This window comes from Tribolium madens, unplaced genomic scaffold, assembly GCF_015345945.1.
Source record: "Tribolium madens isolate multiple individuals breed KSU strain unplaced genomic scaffold, Tmad_KSU_1.1 Scaffold_91;HRSCAF=231;Tcas5.2_LG7, whole genome shotgun sequence".
In the NCBI taxonomy this organism is placed as follows: domain Eukaryota; kingdom Metazoa; phylum Arthropoda; class Insecta; order Coleoptera; family Tenebrionidae; genus Tribolium; species Tribolium madens.
This window is the reverse complement of record NW_025401063.1, coordinates 9,306,601-9,329,585: the sequence shown is the minus strand read 5'-3', so window position 1 is coordinate 9,329,585 and position 22,985 is coordinate 9,306,601. Positions and strand designations below refer to the sequence as shown.

Below are 22,985 nucleotides of genomic sequence, written 5' to 3'. Positions count from 1 at the left end.
AATAATTGAATAAATATTTGGAATATTGCTCATTCTTCACCACTAATTATCCTCACTACAATAACTTAAAACTCTTAAAATACCTACTCCCTATGGAGAAATTCCAAGTATAATCGAGAAATTATTGTTCAATCTGTATTGGGCAATTAGATTAATTATAGTTATTTCTTTAATGTCGATAAATTTTGCTAACAAATTTTCATATTTCGTTCCATTAGGCGTTCTAGAAAATAGATTTTACTACTCCAGTAAAATTGTAATAAAGTGCGTTCTTCCTTTCCTTATTTCTGCAAAAATTTAAAAATATAAATAAAATAGTATCTACTATTGTATTTTCTTTGTTTCAGGTATATTTTTTTAGCCATATATACGGCTGAAATGATAATAAAGAGCATCGCTAAAGGTTTTATATTAAATAAGTACACATATCTAAGGAATCCATGGAATTGGTTGGATTTCGTCGTCATCACCAGCGGCTACGCCACCATCGGCATGGAGGTGGGGAATCTCGCCGGTTTGCGAACGTTTCGCGTCTTACGAGCCCTCAAGACCATCTCGATTCTCCCAGGTTAGCCCCACTTGCCTTTTTAACTTGACGAGGAAAATGGTAGCAATAAAATTAATTTATCGCAAAAACACGTCAGTGTCGATAATAGCAAGCTATCCCGTGGTCACTTTTATGTACTATCATAATGGGTAATTATGTGATTGAGATAGTGATTTTATAGCTTCTAAAGTTTTTATGCTTTACGATAAAAAATTAAGTACCAAAGCTACAGGTGTACCGATAGCTTATAAAACCTAAACAATAAACAAAACTTTATTTTTAATAAATGGAATTTTGCGACATTGATGCTCGTGTGCGCACCAGCGATATGCAAAAGTGAATTTTGTTTTATGTTTTATAGGTCGTTTAAAAGTTGGCAAAGCAGTACTTAAAGTGTCATTATTTACAAATGATAGGTCTCGGATAAGTCTAACCACGACGCAATTTGATGTTATTTTGTAGTTAATTCATATCAACGATCAAAAAGATCTGATTTATGGTAATTAATAAATCATAATGTTATTATTATACTCGTAAAATCAGTAAAAGTATTGTTAATTAAAATTTGTCTTATTTACAAATGTCATGTAGGACATAATTATTTAAATAAGTAAATTTATCAATTTGGTGCTTTAGAAAACTCGTGAAAAAAATCTTGTATGCTTCACGTACGCAAATATTTTAAAGGGACTTCTTCCTCTTTCTCCCAAAACAAATTTTTGGTAAATAACTCCAAATGTTTTATTAAGATTTGCAAGAGGGTTGTAATTAAAAAAAAAGTTCGTTTTTTAATACCGTATCAAATAATAAAAAATATAAAATAAAAAACTTCTTTCAAGTTTGAAGGTAAATAATTGTGCACACTCTATAGTCATTGGTATCATTAACAAAATTATTAGATTTTGCTTAAAGTAAGTACCTACAATTTTTGGTTTTACGTTTTTTACAGAAATCCCTGAACCAATTTGAAAAAACATGTTGGGGATATAGATAGTACAACCTAAAAAGGCATCCTAATGGGCACAAAAATAATAGCATGCCATTTTTGTGGGACATTCTGTACTATAATCAAAAATATTTTTACAAAATATCAAAATTCCAACTTAAGTACTTAATAACAAAAGACAGTAGCTGAGATGGCGGATCCTGAATATGATGTAGACAATCACTCGATGCTTGTTTTCTTTCTTCTTCTTTGTAATAGGTACGTACGAAAAATGTATGTCTGCTTAAGATTTTATAGGAGAATCAGTTCCACTTCCGGGCCAGCTCTATTTTTCACAGTCAATACTGCACGTTTCAATCCACAACGAATCAATTTTTAAACAATCCATCCATTTTCTAGGTTAAAACCATCAATCACTTCCATCATTCAAAATTTGCATTAACATTAAGTGACTTGCAACTACGATCTACACGGTTTTTAATAATAAACATGTTATTGTTCTCGCTATCTGTGGAGAATAAATTACAGCTACATTTTTTTTAAATGTGAAACAAACTATTTGAATTCTAAATAATCTTTCGATGCGTTTAATTCGGAGATATTGCACTCAGATTTGCTCCACAATTTTACCTCAGATGCAATGAAAATATATTCATAAACTAAAGAGATAATAAAAATTAAAACAATATTTTTTTCCATTTATTAATTTACTGCATTGATGAGAATTATCAAAACAAAGTTGTTATTGACTGCAACCACGACCTCTTTCAGACTGTTCTCATGCGAGAGTTTTACATCGTACTTTTCATGTGCAACAAGCAGTGTGTCCTAACTTTAACAGTGATTTTATTTATTAAACTGACCACCTCATCAGATTGCGATTCCTTCCAGAATGTTAAAATAAAAGTACACCTCCATCGGGACAATCCGTACAACACCACCATAATTGTGCATTAAACGAATAGTCTTCGAAAACGTCATAACTCATCACTCAAACCTACGAAACAGCAGAAAATACCAAAATCACAGGGAGACTCTGTAGGAAACATCAAACACCTCCGTACAACCACACTCGGCAACTATGATCCTGTGGCTTTCTGAAACGTTCCCAACCTCAAAACAATCGAAATCCTAAATGGAAACCTAAATGTGTCTGCAGAAGTGTTTTTGTTGGCCCCGAAATTAGAAACATTAAATTTAAGTCACAACAAATTGAAGATGGTATTTTCGATGGAGTAAACAACTTAAAACAACTTTCTTGTGACACCTACAACAATTAGGGATTATGGCGGTCACAGTGGTTCGCAAATGGTTCAAATTTGCAAATTATAAATTTTCAATGTAACAGAATCAAATTTTTGCTTAGGCGAGCATTCTTCGAGCTCCGAAAATTGAAAAAGATTTATTTTAACTACAACGAATTGGAAGTTATCCAACAGAAAGCTTTTAAAGGCATCGCCCATTTGTAATATTTGGGCTTGAGGTATAACAGACTCAAATTTATAGATCCTAGAATCTTCGCGAATAAAATAATGATTGAACCTTTGACTATCGACGTGAATTACTTGAATACTGTGTCCGCAGAAGTGTAAAAGTCAAAAAAGTGTCTTTAAATGGGAATCCCTGGAAATGTCCCTAAGGACATTTCAAGTTCTACATCAGCTGTACAAAATGAATGCAACTACCTACTCATATTCAAACGTTAGATAGTTGTGTCACTGGAGACATCCCAGTCTGTTTTTTTTCTGCTGTTCACTTAAAAACTTGCAATGAAACGGTTGACAACCATGCGACGAAGACATAAAGATAAACCCTTCCTTAGATAAGTATTGAGTGAGAATATAGATTAATTTGATAAAATGCAATTTAAAATTATTCAAAAAATTATACTTGTTTTATTATGATTACCTAAATCAAATAAAAAGTTAATAAGAAGTTACTTATTATTCACCAGATTCGCACATTTTTGTAACCTGTTCCTGATGAGGGATAACTGAAATTTGTTTTAGATATTATCTCTTTTATATTAGCTAAAACAAGAGTCTCCAAAAGACTTATTTATCTAGTCGAGCATAATGTTTATTCAGTGATCAATTTCAATTTTCCTAGATAATTTCCTGTAATCTCATCATCGATCCTTTTAATTACAGGGATAACTAAACAGGTAATAGAAAATCGAAATATCCTTTTTCCTTAAAAGAAATAAATCTAATCTAAACACAAGCAATTCGGAGTGGTGTTAATGCGCGATATTTCTCAGTCATCACTAAAATTTGATAATAAAAATATAAAATAAAAAAAACAAAAATCAATTCCTCCCAAAATAAGCAACTTTGCACTAAAAATTCCAAGTATAATATCTTACATTGTATTTTTTTCAGTACTCTGGGGGACTACCCAATTACTCCCTTTCAAGGAAGTGCGCGATTTTTTGAACATCCTGTATACGTAGTTTCACATGGGTTTTTGTGTCTGCGGTTAAAAAGCAAAATGTGGTGCCGCTAGCCCGTTTTCGATTTGAGCCTCAGATTAGTGCCCTTGAAAGAACAGCCATATATGGGTTGACTCACACGCGAGCAAATTATCGCAAGTGCGATAAAACGGTGCATGTTAGTAAAGCGACAGTGCACGACTGACAGGACCGGATTTGCAACTCGGATAGCGGTCACGTTATTTATTTTCATGAGAATTAGTAGCCTTGTTGGAACGCATGGAAAGTGGCAAACTCGTAGACAGTTTTGTCAACAATCCCAGATTAAGATCGTCGGACACACGGACACGAGTGTGTACACTTTCCATTACAAATAGAACAAACATGAGCTGTAAATTACGTTTTTATCATAGTTCTGTTATTAAAATTATTTTACTGATTTTAATCCTCGACAGACCAATGCAGACTTATGAATCGCGACTGATTTCTCACTCTTGTTCCAGGTTTGAAAACCATCATCAATGCGCTTCTCCATTCGTTCAAGCAGCTCGCGGAAGTCATGACGTTAACCATTTTCTGTTTGATGGTGTTCGCATTATTCGCCTTGCAAGTTTACAAGGGTGAATTACGCAACAAGTGCGTTCTCAAAATGGACGATCACAACGCCACCTACGAAACTTGGTTCAAGTATGTTGTTTAAAATTTCGACTTTTCTGCATGATGTAATAAAAGCTTTTACAACGAAGCTTTGGATTTGGAATCGGAGACTCAAACACCTGTTTGCCTCCAGGGGCGCTTTTCACTAAAACGACTTTGATTCATTGGAAACCGAATTGGCCTCATTTATCTACTGAAAATTTCGTATTTCAGAATAAAAGCGGGTGAATGATGATGATGTCCAATGTAGCATCTCGCTTGTGACAAATGGCACCGATTCAAATCAACAAAAGATTCGAATAAACGATTTTTCTCTTTACTTCAAAAAAAATTTCACTTGTTCTTTTTATTAGTTACGAGTAAATAGATTAAACGTTTCAGTTATGATGACGATTAGCGTTACCGAATAGTTGGGTAAGGTTTCATGTATGCCTGTTTTTTCCCGAAAACATTTTTAACTTTGAAATATTCCAAAATTTTTTCAGTACCCATTTTAAATTATTTCTCAGTGTTGCATCTTTTAATCGTTTCGTTTGTAAATTAATCATTTTCCAATTGTCTGTTAATCGATCCTCTTTTGATCAGATTTTTGCAACCAGAAAACATTCGATGTTTTGATTTGTTATTAAATTTCCATTAATCTTTCAATTCAGCGGTAAAAGTTTCACCAGTTTCGGTAAATTACTTTTCAATTACATGTCCACACCAGCTTCCTGCTGCGGTTTCGATGGTTTATCCAGCAAGAGTTGAGCATATATTACTTTTTGCTTGTTTCAATTAACAGCATTTCGCTTCTCTGAATTTGTTTTTCTTGTAGTTGGACGAGCGACCCTAACAACTGGATAGTACGCAACGAAACGGGCGAACCCTTGCTCTGTGGTAACGTGACGGGCTCTCGACACTGCCCCTCGACACATACGTGCATCTGTGTTGGTGAAAATCCCAACCATGGATACACAAGTTTCGATAACTTCCTTTGGTCGATGCTCACCACCTTTCAGCTCATCACGCTCGACTATTGGGAGAACGTTTACAATATGGTGCTGTCATCGTGTGGTCCAATAAGTGTTTCGTTTTTTACAGTGGTAGTTTTTTTCGGTTCGTTTTACCTAATTAATCTAATGTTGGCTGTGGTAGCGCTAAGTTACGAAGAGGAAGCAGAAATAACGCAAGAGGTAAGGAGGAGTTTTCCGTCTGCTGTAACAATAACAAAATGTGACGGTTGCAGGAACGCAAAAAAGAACTCGTGGATCACCGCGAAGATTCCACGTTCAGCTTTGACCCCTCGAGTCTAAACGTAAAAAAACTGTCGAAGCACAAAATCAAAAAAATCGACGCGAGGAAAGGCGTCCTTCTGTCGTCATACACGCGAAAAAAGACTAGACGAAGAAAGCGAAATCGAAGCACCAACAATCCCAACAAATCCCCAAGCAGCTCCGCTGCCGTCGAAGCTGCCAATGCTAAAGAAGACTCGGCAAAAACTTCGCCCAAGCCTAATAGGTCCGTCACGCCGAGTCCCAGTCCCAGCCCACGTCATAGCAGGAGCTCCTCGCGTCCGCAGATGCTGCCTCTGCCACTGCCCCCTCCCCGCCACGTGCAGCTCTCCGACCCCAGGTGTCCAGACACCTTGCACCCTTCCAACACGCTCGGTAAGATCCGCTAATTGCACTATTGCCGTCATTACTCTTTCCTTGAGTAGCGCCCACACGAACGGGGCTCAGCAGTAGGCAAGCGAGCAGCAATAGTGGCGAGGGTAACAACCGGGAGTCCTCGCTGGATGATTCCGGCGTGGTGGACGACCACGAAACCGAAGGGGACGCCACGTCGGAGGATGTGGCTTCACACTTACCGCAGCAGCCGCCACGGGTACGTTTTTATTCGTGATATACGAGTTCAGCGCTTTATCGATTCGACTAATCTGTTGCAGCAAAGGATAGAGGTGACACCTGTTACGGTGGCTCTTAGCCCCAAAGAGATCAAAGTAATCAAGTGCAACGGAGTAGGAAGTTGCAAGAAAAAGAAGCAGATGTACGCCCTTCCGCCGGATTATCTATCACACATTGTCGTTATCGGTAAGTGTGGAATTAAAAAATATACAGGTGTCCGGAAACACGCGCACTTCCTTGAAAGGGAGTAACTGGGTAGGCCCCAGAGGACTAAAAAATGTTTAAAAAATTCTATCTGTCAAAAAATTTTGACATTTATTTTTTGACGTGACATTTTTTTAATGTTTTTTTTTATGATAGTGATAATTTTGGATATGTTTTTTATAATTGTTTAGTAAAGGTACAAAAATTTTGCCAATAAAAGCCACAAATGACACTAAACAGAGTTACACTTTAGGATACAGCTTCCTTGTTTCCTCTTCTAACAACCTGTACTTGGAAAATTTTGAAAATTATTTTTCTAACAGAAATAAATAGTCAAAGTGCAAACCTCAAAATTTTTATAGATAGATTGTTGTAAACATTTTTCTTGTAGTCTAGGGCACCGCTCGATGATACAGTGTCACAGAGATGCGCGACTTTCCGGACACTCTGTATATTAAACAGAATTTAATTAACTTTGTGTTGTGTATTTAAACAAAGCTGACTTAACCACCTTCACTAAAAGTTTTCATTTTAAGTTTACCTGTTTGATATATGAGGGTTGTTTGAAATGCCTGGTAAAAAGCTATGACCACGTGCGTCAATTAATTTGGCGAACCGCAAGTGAGATATGTCATCTTTCAGAGTAAGTCTGTTAAAGTTTCAACAAAAATTGACGCCTGGTTGAAAAGTTAGGGAATTTTAAAAATACTCGTAAGTTGTTTGAAGAAATTTCGAGAATGAAAAAAAAACGAATTTAGCGCTGTGATAAAACATTTTTATTTAAAAAAAATGGCCATCCGATCAGGTAAAAAAGAACTAGAGGAAGTACGTGGAGATTCTGCACCTTCGTTGAACACTATCTATTTCTGGATAAACGAATTTAAACGGGGTCAAACATCCACCCAAGATGAAGCGCGCTATGGGCGCTCTGTCGACGTCACGACTTCACAAATTGTGGGAAAAATCCACAAAATTGTCTTGGAAGATCGCCGGGTGAAAGTTAGGGAAGTTGCTGAAATTGTAGGCATCTCTACTAAACGGGTACACTTTGTATGAAAAAAAATTGTGCAAGATGAATGCCGCAATTGTTGACTGGGCACCAAATGCGTACCCTAAGGGAGATTGCAGCACTCGCTGAATTATTATTTGAATTAGTTCGAATTCACCCTATTCACCAGATTTAGCATCGTGTGACTTCTACCTACATTCAAATCTAAAAATTTAGCTTGGTGAAGAGAGATTTCATTCAAACAAAGAAACCATAGCCGTGGTGAATGAATATTTTGCAGCACTCGAAAAATCTTTTTTTTTTCCGATGGGTTAAAAAAATTAGAAAGTTGTTGGATGAAGTGCATAGATCTTAATGAAGATTATATTGAAAAATAAAAATCATTGTTACCAAAAAAAATTTCTTTTACTAGGAATTTTAGCACATTTATCAAACAACCCTCGTATTTTTCACTCGTTTTACAGTTAATTCGTAAAAACACGAGAGAATTAATCCTAGAGATAACGCTCTGGAATTTTCGCCTCAGAGAAGCGGAATTGTAATTTCGTTGTTTCACCTTTCTCGTCTCGTCCAATTTCGGCAATTCCAACTATGTCTAAACCACGAAAAACTTAATTGTCCCCGACTAACCCTTCTGAACTTTACGACCACAAATTCGGACATTTAAGCGCCAGTGTCCCAATTGAATCCCTTTCGTTAATTGAAAAATACATTTTAGACGACCAGATTCCGGATCGAAACTGTTCCGGTTGTGAACAGTGCTGTGTGGACTACGATGGATGGTTGCAGTTTCAGCAAGCCCTCTATCGAATAGTCCGGGACCCACTCTTCGAGCTTGCTATTACAGTCTGCATTGTGCTCAATACCATGTTCCTAGCCATGGAGCACCACGGCATGAGCGACGACGTGCTCAAGGCTCTAGACATAGGCAATAAAGTGAGTCGACCCTATTATCCATTTTCACTCGGTTAGCAATTCAATCAACTCAATTGTGCGACCAAAACTCATTCAATTAAAGTCGCTTAATTATACCTACATTGCTAACAAAAACGCAAACGCTGAAATCCATATTTATTTTTAGGTTTTTACTTCCATTTTTACGTTCGAATGTTGCCTGAAGCTGATGGCGCTCAGCAAAGAATTTTTCTACTGCGGCTGGAACATCTTTGATTTAATTATAGTTTCGGCGAGCGTTCTAGATCTGATATTCGAACTTGTCGATGGGTTATCGGTACTGCGAGGATTGCGATTGGTGAGTCAAAAAACTGACTAGACGTTTCCTAACTTTTATCTTCTCCGTAGTTGAGAGTTCTAAAGCTGGCTCAATCGTGGATAACTATGAAAGTGTTGCTCAGCATCATAATTAGCACGATAGGAGCTTTGGGGAATCTTACCTTTGTTCTTGTTATCGTCATTTATATTTTTGCCGTAATAGGAATGCAACTTTTCGCCAAAGACTACACTCCCGAGAAGTTCTATCCCGACCCCGTTCCTAGGTAAGTCTGGAATTCAAGGGTTGTTTCATATTTAATTCGGCGACAAAATGACAAGTACAAGGGTTTTACGAGGGTGATATTTTTTACGACCCATGAAACGGTTCTGTTGGGATAATTAAAAACAGAACAACCAACACTTAAGAGACGCAATTTCCTTGAATTCCTTAAATGTAAACATTTCAGTTGTAACAATTTTGTGTTTTCCGTTTTAGATGGAATTTCACTGATTTTTTTCATTCGTTCATGATGATTTTTCGGATCCTTTGCGGCGAATGGATCGAACCTTTGTGGGATTGCATGCGCGCGGAGAGTACCGAGGTGAGAATCGCCCCCAATACAACACCGAGTAATTTTCGTAATCGCAGGGACCTGGCACGTGCCTCGCTGTTTTCCTTCCTACTCTAGTAATGGGAAACTTCATGGTCTTGAACTTGTTCTTGGCTTTGTTACTCAACAGTTTCAATTCCGAAGAGCTCAAAACGCGAAAAGAGGTACCGAATCGATTCACACCCTACCTGCATGGCTGTTTATGTTACTTTATGTTTTTTCTTCTTCACAGGTTTATTATTTTTTCCCACACAAAATTTATGTAGACCCGAACCAAATTTATGTTATCCAGTAGAAGACCAGGAGCGGGTTTGTGACTGTTTTTTTGTTTGACTAATTCTTACCTCTTTTGTTGTTTTATTTGTGTGCATGCACTCTTCTAACAAGGATAATCTAGCACAAATTCTAAATCCCTGTGATATTGTCGTTTGCAAGCGAAATGTACATAAATATGTGTGTTAATGCATTAGGTAAGTAACTAATTCCTGTTTAATTGCTTTGCTTATTGGACAATGCTGAAAAAAACAGTGCTAAGCACAACACCAAACGCAATCGCTATAAACATAGCGCAAAATCAAATTACCAGTTTTTCAACCTAAACTGGTGGTTTAGCATTTAGTTTAGAAGTTAGAAAAAAAACACGAAAACATGCATTTTCACTGTATCAAAAGTTACCCACTTAACACATTGGACCGAGTTGGAAAAACACAAAATAATGATAGAACTTTTGAGGAACTTGCCAGAATGCATGTATCTAGAAAATCCTCCTGTCGGAAAGTAATTTACAAAACAAACAAAAATGTTGTACAGGAAGTTGGAGATGAGTCGAAATTAGCTCAGAGCTTTGAACGGATCCGGGACTTGATCAGGAAGCGGCGACAGCAACGAATGCAAGAACAAAAACAAAACGAAAACAATTCACGACTGGAGCAGATTGTCCGGGAAGTCATGCAAAGGCGAGCTGAGGAAGAAGCGTTCAAAACAGGTATTTATCCATTATGCGTTTGCTAAGCTACAGCCATTTCGTGACAAATTAGGCGTCTTAGAGAGAACAAAGAGAAAAATTACCATTTCCATGATCAAAACCAGAGGGAATCTTTCATAAAAATTAATTCAGCAACGCCAACTGTAGAATTTCAGGTCCAGGATTCATAATTATTTATTAAACATTACGCTCAGTGGATTGATGCGTAAATCATTTCCGGTAAACCTTTACAGCTCTCTAACAAGCTTCATTTGCATTATTTCGTTATCCTTTTGACGGTTCCAACGGCTAGATATCGATTTCTCTTTTGTTTATTCTCCTTCGTATCACGTCCTAGTTTGATAAAGCCCACAAAATGATGGTAACTGCAACAGCCGCGACTCATATTATGTATCTATTTTAACGTTCAACTTAATGCTTTTCTAATTTCGGCAATTTATACACGATGTCGCTCAATAACCTGTTGACAAGATTTATTGTCTTTGGTCGATCTAACGTGACCCTTCTTCCTCCAGGAATAACAACTAAAGCTATACAGGAAACTGTGGTTGGATTTCCTAGGGACAAACGCAGTTACCAAGAAGCGATGAATAGGCCGATCTCAATCATAAGTTATGATCATCCACCGGACTATCAGGTAAACCTAATTACTCACAAATGGAATGGAAACAATAACTCGGTTCTAGACAATACAAGAAGGAGAGAATGAGGAAAAGTATGCGAGGAGATATTCGACATTGATTAACGGTAACTCAGAAGAGAGTGATAATGCGGAGAAGGCACGACTTATCGAAAACAAAAAGACTGACGTTAGATTACTCCAGAACATGTCTTCGGGCAGAGGAACCACGAATGATAGTAAAGGTAAGAATTTACTTTCGCAATAGCTCCAAACGATTCACGGATTTGTGGGTTTTCCAGAAGAAAATACCGAAAGTGTAGAGATGAAAAACATCGACAGGGGAACATCCGTCGACACGGAACACGACGAAGAGTCCGCTTTATGTCCGGATTCCCATAAAAATTGCAACAAGAGGGGCGAGCACGAAGATGACAGTCAGAAGCCGTGGCAAACTTTAGTGTCCTACGTAGACGAGTTAACCGTTGGTGGCCGAAGAAACTCCAAAGGGCAATACATTGACGGAATGGGAAACTTTCCCGGTTTCGGTAACAAGAAACCGCCTAAAGTACCACCAAACTGTTTTCCCCATCATTGTTACCAACAGTAACTCTCCAACGAACGTGACTGGATCAACACTAATGTTTGTATTGCAGGTGCGCTTGTTTCAATTACTGCTTGAACACTAGTGTTGGTAAAAAGTGGACAAAGATAAGGACAATGGTTTTACGAGTTGTTGACACTCCCGGATTCGAGTGGTTTATTTTGGTGTTGATTTTCGCGTCTAGTGTGACACTGTGCTTTGAGGATATTCATTTGGATGAAAGTCCGGACTTGAAAAGCGTTCTCTATTGGACGAACTTAGCGTTTTCGATTATTTTTATTATCGAGATGTTGTTAAAATGGATCGCGCTGGGGTTCCACAAGTATTTTACCAGCTTTTGGACTTTGTTAGACTTTTTAATAGTTTTCGTAAGTAAACAGACAAACTAAAAAATGGCAAAGACGAAAATTTGTTAGGTTACTTGTCATTGTGACAAAAAACTTAGTTTAAAAAAATATATAATAGAAAAATGTCACAACTGGATATAGAATCTGCGACCTCGACACCACCAGACTCTAACACCAGTCTCCGCAGTATTTTGGATTTTTTGAAACGAAATCTCAACCATTTCAAAACCACTAAAGGAGTACTAAAACTAGCAGAATTTCTGTTAGGTGTTCTTTGTGGATTTCTGGCTTCTCCCATCTACCCTACAGGAACTCTTTTCCGTTTTATAGTTTTTACCGCGTTAGTAGGTACAACAATTTGGATAATTCTGTATATTGCGATAGGTAGTGATATTCTCACATCGGTGATGTGTTGGGTGATCGCTGAACGTATCTTTACTGGTATTGCTTGTATAGATTACGCCCTAGCTTCCCTGATTCAGACCCTAGACTCAACCAACGAATCAAGAGTTCTTGATATGATTGCAGGCCTTTTCGGCTTTATCAATACCTTTCTATACGGAATTGGTGTTTTCCTTGTGAACAGTGCACATTTCGATCTCATGTATTCACTCTCATAAGTTCTCCATGTACATACTGATAAGAATAAATCGTAACCACAAATTTTCGTCTTTATAGGCCCTGATAAGGCGTCGCCTGGCATGTTCTTTCATTATTGTATTCCAGGTCTCCCTCTTCAGTTTACTGATTGAGGAAAACGAAAACTTGCGAGTTTTACGTTCATTACGAACATTAAGAGCCTTACGACCGTTACGTGCCATTAGCCGGTGGCAAGGGATGAGAATCGTGGTCAACGCTTTAATGTACGCAATCCCTAGCATCTTCAACGTGTTGTTAGTGTGTCTAGTATTTTGGTTGATTTTTTCCATCATGGGTGTACAGTTTTTCCGTGGAAAATTCTACAAATGTCTTGACGAAAACGACGAATTAGTGCCCATAGAAGTAAGAACTAATCAATAGATATTCACGATTTAGAAATATTTTTGTAGATTGTTAACACTCGCCAGGATTGTTTAACTCTCAACTACACTTGGATCAATTCCAAGATATCTTTCGATCACGTTGGAATCGCCTATCTTGCACTGTTCCAAGTGGTAAGTTTGTCTTAGAGTATTACCAAATAGGTTTAGTGTTGTGATTTAAGGCTACGTTTGAGGGTTGGATGGAAGTAATGGCCGACGCGGTAGACGCCCGAGGGGTTGATTTGCAACCCCAACGGGAGGCTAACCTTTACGCTTACATTTACTTCGTTATTTTTATAGTCTGTGGTTCTTTTTTTACTTTAAATTTGTTTATCGGAGTCATCATCGATAATTTCAACATGTTGAAAAAAAAGGTAAGCAGGAATTGAAGCTTTGTGAGCAAATCTTGAAAAATTGTTCCAGTACGAAGGTGGTGTGCTAGAGATGTTCCTCACCGAAAGCCAAAAGCACTATTACACCGCCATGAAAAAGCTCGGGAGGAAAAAACCCCAAAAGGTCATTAAAAGACCAATGAACCAATTTCTGGCAATGTTTTATGACCTGTCGAACTCGCGCAGATTCGAAATAGCAATATTCGTGTTGATTTTTCTTAATATGTTATCGATGGGGATCGAACATTACAATCAGCCCCATGCTGTGTTCTTCATTTTAGAAGTTAGTAACGCGTTTTTCACTACAGTATTCGGTTTAGGTAACTAAACGTTTTTAAAAGAAAATCAAAATTTAATTTCGGTTGTGGTTGCAGAGGCTATCGTCAAGATAATAGGACTAAGGTATCACTACTTCACGGTTCCGTGGAATGTGTTCGACTTTTTACTAGTATTGGCTTCCATTCTCGGCATTTTAATGGAAGACATCATGATTGATTTTCCCGTGTCGCCGACTTTACTACGGGTGGTCAGGGTGTTTAGGATAGGACGCATTTTGCGCTTAATAAAAGTAAATTTATGTTATAATTGTAGTGTTTGTGTTGAATGTGGTTTTCTAGGCGGCCAAAGGCATCCGAAAGTTGCTTTTTGCCCTCATTGTGTCTTTGCCTGCCCTTTTCAACATAGGGGCTCTTCTAGCCTTAATCACCTTCATTTATGCTATAATCGGAATGTTCCTCTTCGGTCACGTAAAGCAACAAGGTGCTCTCGACGACATGGTCAACTTCCAAACTTTCGGAAGATCGATGCATTTGCTCTTCAGACTGATAACTTCAGCTGGATGGAACGACGTTTTAGAATCGTTAATGATCGAACCTCCAGAATGCGATCCACATTATAAGAATCAGTCAAACGGCGACTGCGGATATCCTCTTCTATCTATCATCTACTTTACCAGTTTCATCATAATAAATTACATGATAGTGATAAATATGTATATAGCTATCATTTTGGAGAACTTCAATCAGGCTCATCAGGAAGAAGAGATCGGGATCGTCGAGGATGATCTCGAAATGTTCTATATCCGGTGGAGCAAGTACGTTTTTGTTGCAAGAGGAATTTGTGTTAAAATTCAAGTTTGATTTCAGATACGATCCTCATGCCACTCAGTTTATTCGATTCTCTCAACTTTCCGATTTCATCGCTTCTTTAGATCCTCCTTTAGGCATCTCGAAACCTAATACCGTTGCTTTAGTGAGCTTCAATCTGCCCATCGCTAAGGGCAATAAAATCCATTGTTTAGATATTCTACACGCGTTAGTTAAACACGTGCTCGGTCACGTGGAAGAGACTGATAACTTTAGACAGGTGAGTACAAAAGGAAGTAGAAACTGGATTAATATTATCTCTTCCAGTTACAAGAACAAATGGATATCAAATTCAAGAAACAGTTTCCGACGCGAAAAGAGCTGGAAATTGTTTCCTCGACTCGGATTTGGAAACGGCAAGATAAGGCCGCTAGGTTGATCCAGAAAACCTTCCGAGACTACGTAAAGTGAGTCGATTTCCATTTGGAAAATAATCTATAGTTTTTTTTTGTGTACGTGATATTAATTCGTGTCTGTTAAGGCGCAAGAAAGAGCGCGAACGTGTGCAGGAAGAGGTGGACGAGATGACGCAGACTTCGTCCCCTGGAGGCGGGTGGCAGGGGCGTCTGTCCGCTTTCCTGCATGTGCATCGAGGGAGTCGCGCCTCTTCTCGCAAGTCCTCTAGGGCCTCTGACGCGAGCGACCTCAGCGAGCTAGGCGGACCGTGGCTGAATTTGCCGCTGCTGTTGCTCTCAAGCGCCACCAACATGGACCCAGAGGAGCTGGATTTGACGCGCGACGCCGCCGATGTAAACATAAAGGTAAGCGAGGCCACCCCCGAGGCCACGACGCCGGTGACCGCGGTGCCACCGGCGCGCCGCCGAAGCATCTACAATTTCCCGTTCTTCCTACGTCATCAAGACGCGGTGGAAAAGTCGGACGACTCGGCCTCGCCGCCAACGTCTAAGCGCTCGACGCAGTCACTTCACCCGGCGATGGCCGAGGACCCTAAGCCAAAGCGGGGCAGCATCATTCGAAGAAAACGGGTAGGTTCGGTCAAGGCCAGACCGACGGGGGGCGGCATCACGCCCGCCCACAGGGCCGAATCCGAACCACTTAACAGTGCGGACGTTAGTATTTTAGTGACGGAAGCCTCGCCAGAAGCACCCATCCTTAAGCCTCCTCTGCAACGACAACAGAGCGAGGCCACCGTTGTTCAAGTGTTAGTTCATAGGGAAAGTGAGGAGTACAATCAGGACGATGACGAAGCCACACCCACAATTAAAGTCACTAACGAGGACGTTTGTGATACCGACTTGACACAGGTGACGGACACTGACGCGAATAACCAAAACGGTAACACCACAGATAGCTGATCTGAACCCGCACACACCGAACTATTGCAATAATTATTAATTGTAGATTAGGAAGTGTAGGAACAGGCGTCGTTTCGACCAAATACATCCCTGGTTTGTGAAAACCAACATTTCACAAGTAGTACGAACACAATTTATTTTCGGCAAAATAATCTGCTTAGGGCAGTTGTAATTTTTACAACGGAACACCAGCATGATTTTTTAGAAGCTAGTAGTAGCTTTGGCATATTTATAAATTTCTAGATCATGCAATGCCTGCAATTGTCCCAAAACCAAAAGAACTCATATTTTTGGCACTCTGATCTCTGATTGTTGTAAAATAATAATCACCACAAGTTTAACAAAACTTATCATAATAAGTATGCAATAAGAACTCATTTCAAGCAGATAAATACTTATGCTAATATAAAATAGTATAAAAATAAAGTTATTAAAAGGTGGTGGTCAACTTTCAACTACAGATGTATATCACTAGAAAAAAAAAAAGAATGAAAACCTCACTAATAACCAATTATATCACAAATGAAGTTCTTTTGATTTCTGGACTCTAAATGGTAGATTATCAAAATTGTTTTTTTATTCATTAAATTACAGGTTTGCTTAGTGCTTTTCTTCAATTTTAAAATAAATTATCACATTTCAAAATAACTACGACGCCTGGTCCTGTCCACAATTTTTTTATTTTGTATAATTAGGAATTACTTTTTTAAGGTTATTGTAAAAAGAAAAATGATAAAGCGAATTAATTCTAATTCAGATGCTTTGGGCATATTGTACATAAAACATGAAAACAAGAAAAAATATGAATTTTTGAAACATGTAGATATAGATCATTATGAAATGAGTGAGTTTATAATCTTTTGAATCTGAAGTTTGTATAGTTAAGAGAATTAATCAATAACTTAACGTACAGGTTATTATTAAGTCAATTAAACTCTAAACTATGACTATATCTCTACAAAAAGAGACATCGTACAATCAGTAGCAAAAATAATATGTAGCGTTTAAGGATAATAAATAATTTAGCATGACATATTTTTGTTGGCGTTATTTTAATAGTCATAAAAGATGTGTAAATATATGTTGACAATATAACTGTACATTACTCAAAGGCCTACACAAAAAGACTACAGTTTTTGTACGCTTTTTCGTCCTCCATTTAACCTCTGTTCGTTTTCTCTCTCACCATCATCGTAACATATCACTTATCAACTATTTTTCTGTACATAGCAGCTTAAATGGAGGTACGAAAATGCAACCAACACGATTGTTACCACATTTAAAATAAGATATTTATTGCGCTATTATCAGTTGATTAGAAACACTCAGAGCCAAAATTTTCAGATCCTGTACTTTTAGTTGGAAATGAAACTTGTTCTTCCTAACATTCTTCTTTAACATATGTCCAAAATTTAGTTTTTGTTCGCTTGTTGACAAAATTAAAGCTAATCAGGGGGCCAGACGTGTGCATTGAAACAGTAGTGTACATAAAACTGATCATGTAGAGAACAACTTTACTTTATTGCTTGAAAATAAAATTATAACTTGTTTATATGAAAAATTTCTTCTTCCTTACTACATGCTAAAAAAGGTTTTATTCATTGTGATATTGTGTATCAAAGACGGGTCCCAACGGAAGGATCAACCTCCTCCCGTCAGGACTTTCATAAATTGTTACAAACGTATTGTTGCATTTTATGAGGCAGGTTTGAATAAAGTTTATTGCCAAAATATTTAATAAATGTATATAATCGCCAAAGTTATGGGGCCGCGTGCCTGAAACTGCGTTTCGACACGCAGCTTTTGCTGTTTTGTTAGCTATTTATATTGCTAGTGATAACGTTTACCTAGATTGCCTTCATCAGATATTTTAAATATCATTGTTAATTTTAATATAGTAGCAGAAACACTAGAGTAGACTTGTGTACAAATCTTTAAATTGTCAAAGTTATAGCTTTTAAATTAAAAATAAAACCAAATTAATCAATCTCTTTTTAATTCAAACTACTTGGTAGACACTCGAGTACGTTTGTTCCATGAAAAATTAATGCCATAAGACTTTGGCTTAAATGGTCTCTCAAACGAACTCTCCTGGACGTACCACTGCCAGCCATTTTTCTCACAGAATTGAATTGCGTCCTCTTTGCTTGAAAACTGTATTTTCATGTTGGACAATGGGTCCCCGCTATGACAGTTTTTTTCAATAACAATAATTCTAAAATTACAAAAACTTACGTCGAACACCACCCCATCAAAGGGTTTTCCCATCGCTCGCGAGTATCAAAATCCATTTCCCAATGTCCAGTATTGTCAGTCCCACTTTGCATTGCATTTTTAGCAGGTTCATAGATACGCACCAAACGTTCCTTGACGTGCTCCTCAGGAACCCCCGTCACACAAGAAATATCAGTCTAAAATCCTAATTATTACTACCGTACACCAATAAATATAAAAACCTACAGTTGCGTCCACTGTTATGTAACCTTGTAAACGTTTACGTTGTTCGACTTCCTCAGGATTAAGAAGGGCCAAATCGTTAATTTGTGGAGCTTCTTTTTGATTAATAGCTTTAGATATATCATCACTTTGACGACTTGAAGTTGTTGAAATACTAGCAAGAGACCTAACTTTGAGGTTAGATTACCAAACAAATTTAAAAACTCACCACTTTAAACTAGGGCACTTTTGAAGTGCCCTTGAACGCAAAATTATAGAAGCCATTTGAAAATAGTCCAATTAGTGAACTGCTGACGATTTTTTTTTACTTTTTTATAAACACGGACAATCGATGTTACGTCAATTGTCAAAATTCAGGGTAGCCACCAGCCGCAACCAGCCTAATAAAGAATTTTCTGCTAAATTCAAATTTTTTTATGGTAAAAATCGATAAAACATTGATAAAGTTTTATTTTATTTAAATTTATACACTGTGTCAATTTTAAAACTTGCAATCGGCAATTTCTCTCAACTGAAAAAGTTATTAATATTCACTCAAAACCGTTTTGGTGGTTCCTAGGGGGAATTAAAATTACATGATAAGTGACACACCTCCACCCACTCTTGAATATAATAAAAAAATGAAAATTTAACGTCTTCGTTTTTGAATAATTGGAAAAATGGCTTTGCCAAATAGGCTGTTGTATAACATTTTTGAAAAGCGCTTGTTATGGGCTTTCCAACGATGTATCGCAAGTAGGGTCGTGCTATTTAAAATTTTCAACTTAAGGTAGCTGTGGCTTGAAGGGTGGGTGGAGGAGCGTCACTTACCATGCCATTTTGATTCCCTCTAAAAACCACCGAAACGGTTTTGAGTGATTCTCAATAACTTTTTTAGTTCTACAGATATTGCCGATTGCAAATTTTAAAATTGTAAAGAATCAAGTGGCTTCAACATATTTTTAAGTCAGTGATTCCCTTGGATTTAGGACATAAATAAAACACTAATAATAATTTGACTGTTTTATTGTTCAAAAACACACTCCTGGTCCGTTTGGAGGCTGTGCGGCAATTCCCCTTTTGTTCATCCGACACGCATGTTCTTCAAGCCTGATTTGAGCATCAGAAATATCATTGACACTTTCATCAGACCAAAGTCTTTCAGCAATAGCACTAGCTCGTGGCCAAACTCTTGGAATAACGCTATATTCATTAACGTATTCTCCCCACATACACGCTTCGCCTCCTAGTAATAATTTCTTTTCCTCTTCGGTATGCAAAAGTAAAGCGGGTTCACATTTATAAAAAGCATCCCAATCACTACCACTGTGCAGAACCGATAAATACCAACAAGATGAGTATAGGCCATATTTTCCAGCTTTAATCACCTTAGAAAATCAAAGAAAAAATAAAATATAAACTGAAATAAATACTCACATTGTTTAGAGTGCTGAGACCGTTATCTTTCCAAATGTGTACAACAGTTGAGTTGGGTAATTCAACTCCGTTAACAAAAACTTCCTCCCAGACAAGGTATTTGGAACTTAAAGTGTCTAAAATGTTGACCACGTGTTGAATAAAATAGCTTTCAAGTTGCTCATAAGATAAAAAATTGTTCTGTTTCATAAAATTATTCACATCCGGATTGCTTTTCCTACCAAAATCATTAAAAAAAGTCTATTCAAATTAATAACTCAAATAATATACCAACAATCAAATTCAACCTCATCACCCCCAATATGAAAATAGGAATCCGGAAAAACGTTCACAATTTCCGTAAACAAATTATTTATAAAATTATAAGTAATATCTTTAGTTGGGTCCATTGGACCCAATTGCCCATTGACCACATTATCTGTGAAACAGCTAGTCAATAGTTCAGGATGAGCAACTCCCCAAGAACGTGTGTGACCCGGAGTGTCAAACTCGGGGATTACCCGAATTCCTCTAACTCTCGCATATTCTATTACTTTCTTAACGTCACTTTGTTCGTAGACTCCTCTAACGGGGTGATAAGCACCTTTATCACTAAAACACTGTTTAATCCAAGTTCAAGAAGGTTTTTTATAGTCGAACCTTAGTTCAGGATAGGTCCGACTCTTGTAGGGAAAACTATGATCATCTGTGATATGCCAGTGAAAAACATTGAATTTGTTATAAGCCATAGCGTCCAGCATTTGAAGAATAATGGGTACGGGCTCAAAATGTCGCGATGTGTCAAGGAGAAAACCCCTGTGTGGAAATCTCGGAAAATCGTTGATTTTAGTTGCATTAATCATCAACTAAAGAAATTTAAGTAAGAAAAAAGATATAAGCATCTTTGGATGATGCGTATACCGTATCTTGTTCCGAGTAAATTAATTGTGAAAATGTTTCCAAACCCCTTAAAACGCCCCATATTGTTTCTGATGTCAGAACAGCTCCGTCAGAATCAATAGTCAAAGTGTCTAAAATTGATTGTCAAAATCTATCCAATTTTGTGTCTACTTACAATTTTCATTATCGTACAATTCTGGTAAAATGTTTTCATTGGGGCACTCGCCAAAAAGTTTAATCGTCAATATTTCTAAATACCCAAGGAAATTATCATCTAATTTCCAAAGTTTCTCTTCTAATTTTGAAGATATAGTAGTGGCAATAATGGTCCAGTATCTCGTTAAAGCATCGTCTAAAAAACTGGGACACCCTATATGGTCAGGTGACTTGTAAAAAATATAATTATTAAAAATTTAACTACTCATTGAAATGTATTAGTTACCTTGAAAGTGAAAGAGTGAGGGCGTATTAAATAATAAGTTTCAGATATTTCCTGTTGTTGGGGTTTAGGCCATACTGCACCTTTGGAAGCTTGAATTACAGGACCAGGACGTATGGCAAATGTAGAAGCCCAAAATAGACTAACAAAAATAAATAGTCTCATCTTGATCTGTCCTACAATCATGTTACTGTGTTTATATTTTGTGTTACTTAAATATAATAGGACAATATCTAATCTGCCAATCGTGATACGTAATATGTAGAACCATTGTAAAATAAGTTTTATTCTTAAATTTTAAATTAAATTTTCTCCGAGCAATTTTTTTATAAGGTTACCAAAACTATATGTATACTTCAAAAAAGCGATTTAACTAATGTATTTATATAAAAATTAATTAAGACATTATGTCTAATATTGTTTACATTTCGAAATCTATCGTTAAATTATCTTCAAAGTTGCTAAAACAACAGAATACTTTAACTTTGTAACTTGATAAAATAACAAAAGTGCTAAGATGACCACTTCGATAAAAATAGCAGAGAAAACTTCGATTTACCTCTATTCAGTACCTATATCACTTTGTAGACTCTAATTTTGCAGTAAAAAAATTTTTAATTTTTATTACTTACATCCGTAGAAGAAAACATGTAATTGCTCCCTCCACTTTTACATCAGATTTCTAATCGTAATTACAAAATTTTAAACAGTTAAGTAGCTACAAATATTATTATAGTTGTGAAATTAAGAAAAAAATATTCTTAGTCTAGTCCTCAAAATACGCGTAGACTATTTTTTAATCGATGTTAAAACAATAACACTTCTTAGATGTCTCACACATTAAACGATTGTTACAATGAAGTAGAACTTAGAAATAGAAAAACACTATTATTTTAGAAAGTTACTATTTTAGAAACTCCATTACCATAAACCTAAATACTTCTATAGGCTTTTTTCCTAATTTTTGTATCTATTTATAATTAATGTTACAAGGATTTAAAGATTTTAAACACTTTTCCAGTAAATGACTTACTGACAAATTTAGAGTCAAAAACTCCTCTCTTTCAAGCAGACAAAATTTTGAATTGTTCATATTTTTATATTATACAGGGTGTCAATTTTAAAACTTGCAATCGCCAATATCTCTAGAACTAAAAAAGTTATTAAGAATCACTCAAAACCGTTTCGGTGGTTTTTAGGGGGAATCAAATTGGCATGGTAAGTGACGCTCCTCCACCCACCCTTCAAGCCACAGCCACCTTAAGTTGAAAATTTTAAATGGCACGACCCTACATGCGATACATCGTTGGAAAGCCCATAACAAGCGATTTTCAAAAATGTCATACAATAGCCTTGGTAAAGTTATTTTTCCAATTATTCAAAAACGAAGACGTTAAATTTTAATTTTTTTTACTATATTCAAGGGTGAGTGGAGGTGTGTCACTTATCATGTCATTTTAATTCCCCCTAGGAACCACCAAAACGGTTTTGAGTGATTATTAATAACTTTTTCAGTTGAGAGAAATTGCCGATTGCAAGTTTTAAAATTGACACAGTGTATGTCCCACAATAAGGCACTGAATTCGTAAATTATAATAATTATTATTAAAATTTTCTTTTCTCTTTAAAGTCGCCAGTTACAATAATAATATTTTTAAAATTAAAATTTATTTAAAACAATCTATAAAATACCAAATAAACATATTAAGATTGTAACATAGCTTTTACTATGTATTTCAATATATATTTTAAAAAATTCCTTTGTTTTTTGCAGTAAAGAAATTTCCTCTAAAATAAATAATTTTTATGGATTTATTGCCCTTATCATATTATTTTATATTGTGCAGATTAAAAATTTTGC

The 22,985-nt window shown here is 36.7% G+C and overlaps 4 protein-coding genes across 7 annotated transcripts in view; 2 read left to right on the top strand and 2 right to left on the bottom strand.

The window, feature by feature from the left end:
* LOC123011825 (sodium channel protein 60E-like) overlaps positions 1–17,914 on the top strand; it is a 66,195-nt gene extending 48,281 nt beyond the window's left edge. For both annotated transcript variants that reach the window (XM_044409467.1, XM_044409466.1), the window contains exons 3-27: positions 348–568; positions 4,428–4,611; positions 5,399–5,756; positions 5,810–6,230; positions 6,281–6,447; positions 6,509–6,653; positions 8,399–8,616; positions 8,762–8,932; positions 8,983–9,176; positions 9,389–9,494; positions 9,542–9,667; positions 10,314–10,488; positions 11,004–11,125; positions 11,175–11,352; positions 11,410–11,713; positions 11,764–12,079; positions 12,785–13,060; positions 13,108–13,212; positions 13,263–13,454; positions 13,504–13,792; positions 13,847–14,040; positions 14,090–14,565; positions 14,618–14,837; positions 14,885–15,024; positions 15,099–17,914. In XM_044409467.1, coding sequence (XP_044265402.1) covers positions 348–568; positions 4,428–4,611; positions 5,399–5,756; positions 5,810–6,230; positions 6,281–6,447; positions 6,509–6,653; positions 8,399–8,616; positions 8,762–8,932; positions 8,983–9,176; positions 9,389–9,494; positions 9,542–9,667; positions 10,314–10,488; positions 11,004–11,125; positions 11,175–11,352; positions 11,410–11,713; positions 11,764–12,079; positions 12,785–13,060; positions 13,108–13,212; positions 13,263–13,454; positions 13,504–13,792; positions 13,847–14,040; positions 14,090–14,565; positions 14,618–14,837; positions 14,885–15,024; positions 15,099–15,933 — 6,133 coding nt within the window. In that variant the 3' untranslated portion in view covers positions 15,934–17,914. The remainder of the gene's footprint in view (positions 1–347; positions 569–4,427; positions 4,612–5,398; positions 5,757–5,809; positions 6,231–6,280; positions 6,448–6,508; positions 6,654–8,398; positions 8,617–8,761; positions 8,933–8,982; positions 9,177–9,388; positions 9,495–9,541; positions 9,668–10,313; positions 10,489–11,003; positions 11,126–11,174; positions 11,353–11,409; positions 11,714–11,763; positions 12,080–12,784; positions 13,061–13,107; positions 13,213–13,262; positions 13,455–13,503; positions 13,793–13,846; positions 14,041–14,089; positions 14,566–14,617; positions 14,838–14,884; positions 15,025–15,098) is intronic.
* LOC123011828 lies at positions 12,181–12,678 on the top strand. The gene has a single exon (XM_044409471.1). The coding sequence runs from the start codon at positions 12,181–12,183 to the stop codon at positions 12,676–12,678; it is 498 nt and encodes a 165-aa protein (XP_044265406.1).
* Positions 17,436–18,754, bottom strand: LOC123011827 (NADH dehydrogenase [ubiquinone] iron-sulfur protein 4, mitochondrial). Of its 3 annotated transcripts, none has more exons than XM_044409468.1 (4): positions 18,599–18,754; positions 18,394–18,556; positions 18,169–18,344; positions 17,436–18,118 (listed from the first exon to the last, which is right to left on the bottom strand). In XM_044409468.1, the coding sequence occupies exons 1-4, from the start codon at positions 18,652–18,654 to the stop codon at positions 17,938–17,940; spliced, it is 576 nt and encodes a 191-aa protein (XP_044265403.1). In that variant the 5' UTR covers positions 18,655–18,754; the 3' UTR covers positions 17,436–17,937. The 3 variants fall into 3 exon arrangements, with proteins under 3 accessions (XP_044265403.1, XP_044265404.1, XP_044265405.1); XM_044409469.1 differs by having other exon boundaries at positions 18,602–18,753; XM_044409470.1 differs by having other exon boundaries at positions 18,394–18,544; positions 18,599–18,749.
* Positions 18,755–19,379: 625 nt separating this feature from the next.
* On the bottom strand, positions 19,380–21,380 carry LOC123011153 (beta-hexosaminidase subunit alpha-like). The gene is made up of 7 exons (XM_044408469.1): positions 21,128–21,380; positions 20,861–21,071; positions 20,707–20,816; positions 20,446–20,651; positions 20,077–20,397; positions 19,807–20,023; positions 19,380–19,757 (listed from the first exon to the last, which is right to left on the bottom strand). The coding sequence occupies exons 1-7, from the start codon at positions 21,308–21,310 to the stop codon at positions 19,401–19,403; spliced, it is 1,605 nt and encodes a 534-aa protein (XP_044264404.1). The 5' UTR covers positions 21,311–21,380; the 3' UTR covers positions 19,380–19,400.
* Between the last annotated feature and the right edge of the window lie 1,605 nt (positions 21,381–22,985).

What these genes read in the sequence shown, in the direction of transcription:
- LOC123011153 (XM_044408469.1), bottom strand. Translation starts at nt 21,310, where the DNA reads ATGATTGTAGGACAGATCAAGATGAGACTATTTATTTTTGTTAGTCTA. An exon ending in GAGGTTGAATTTGATTGTTG is followed by an intron (nt 20,024 to 20,076) that starts GTATATTATTTG and finishes TGATTTTGGTAG; the next exon opens with GAAAAGCAATCCGGATGTGA. An exon ending in GTCTCAGCACTCTAAACAAT is followed by an intron (nt 19,758 to 19,806) that starts GTGAGTATTTAT and finishes TGATTTTCTAAG; the next exon opens with GTGATTAAAGCTGGAAAATA.
- LOC123011827 (XM_044409468.1), bottom strand. Translation starts at nt 18,654, where the DNA reads ATGGCTTCTATAATTTTGCGTTCAAGGGCACTTCAAAAGTGCCCTAGT. An exon ending in AAGTGCCCTAGTTTAAAGTG is followed by an intron (nt 18,557 to 18,598) that starts GTGAGTTTTTAA and finishes CCTCAAAGTTAG; the next exon opens with GTCTCTTGCTAGTATTTCAA. An exon ending in ACATAACAGTGGACGCAACT is followed by an intron (nt 18,345 to 18,393) that starts GTAGGTTTTTAT and finishes TTAGGATTTTAG; the next exon opens with ACTGATATTTCTTGTGTGAC.
- LOC123011828 (XM_044409471.1), top strand. Translation starts at nt 12,181, where the DNA reads ATGTCACAACTGGATATAGAATCTGCGACCTCGACACCACCAGACTCT.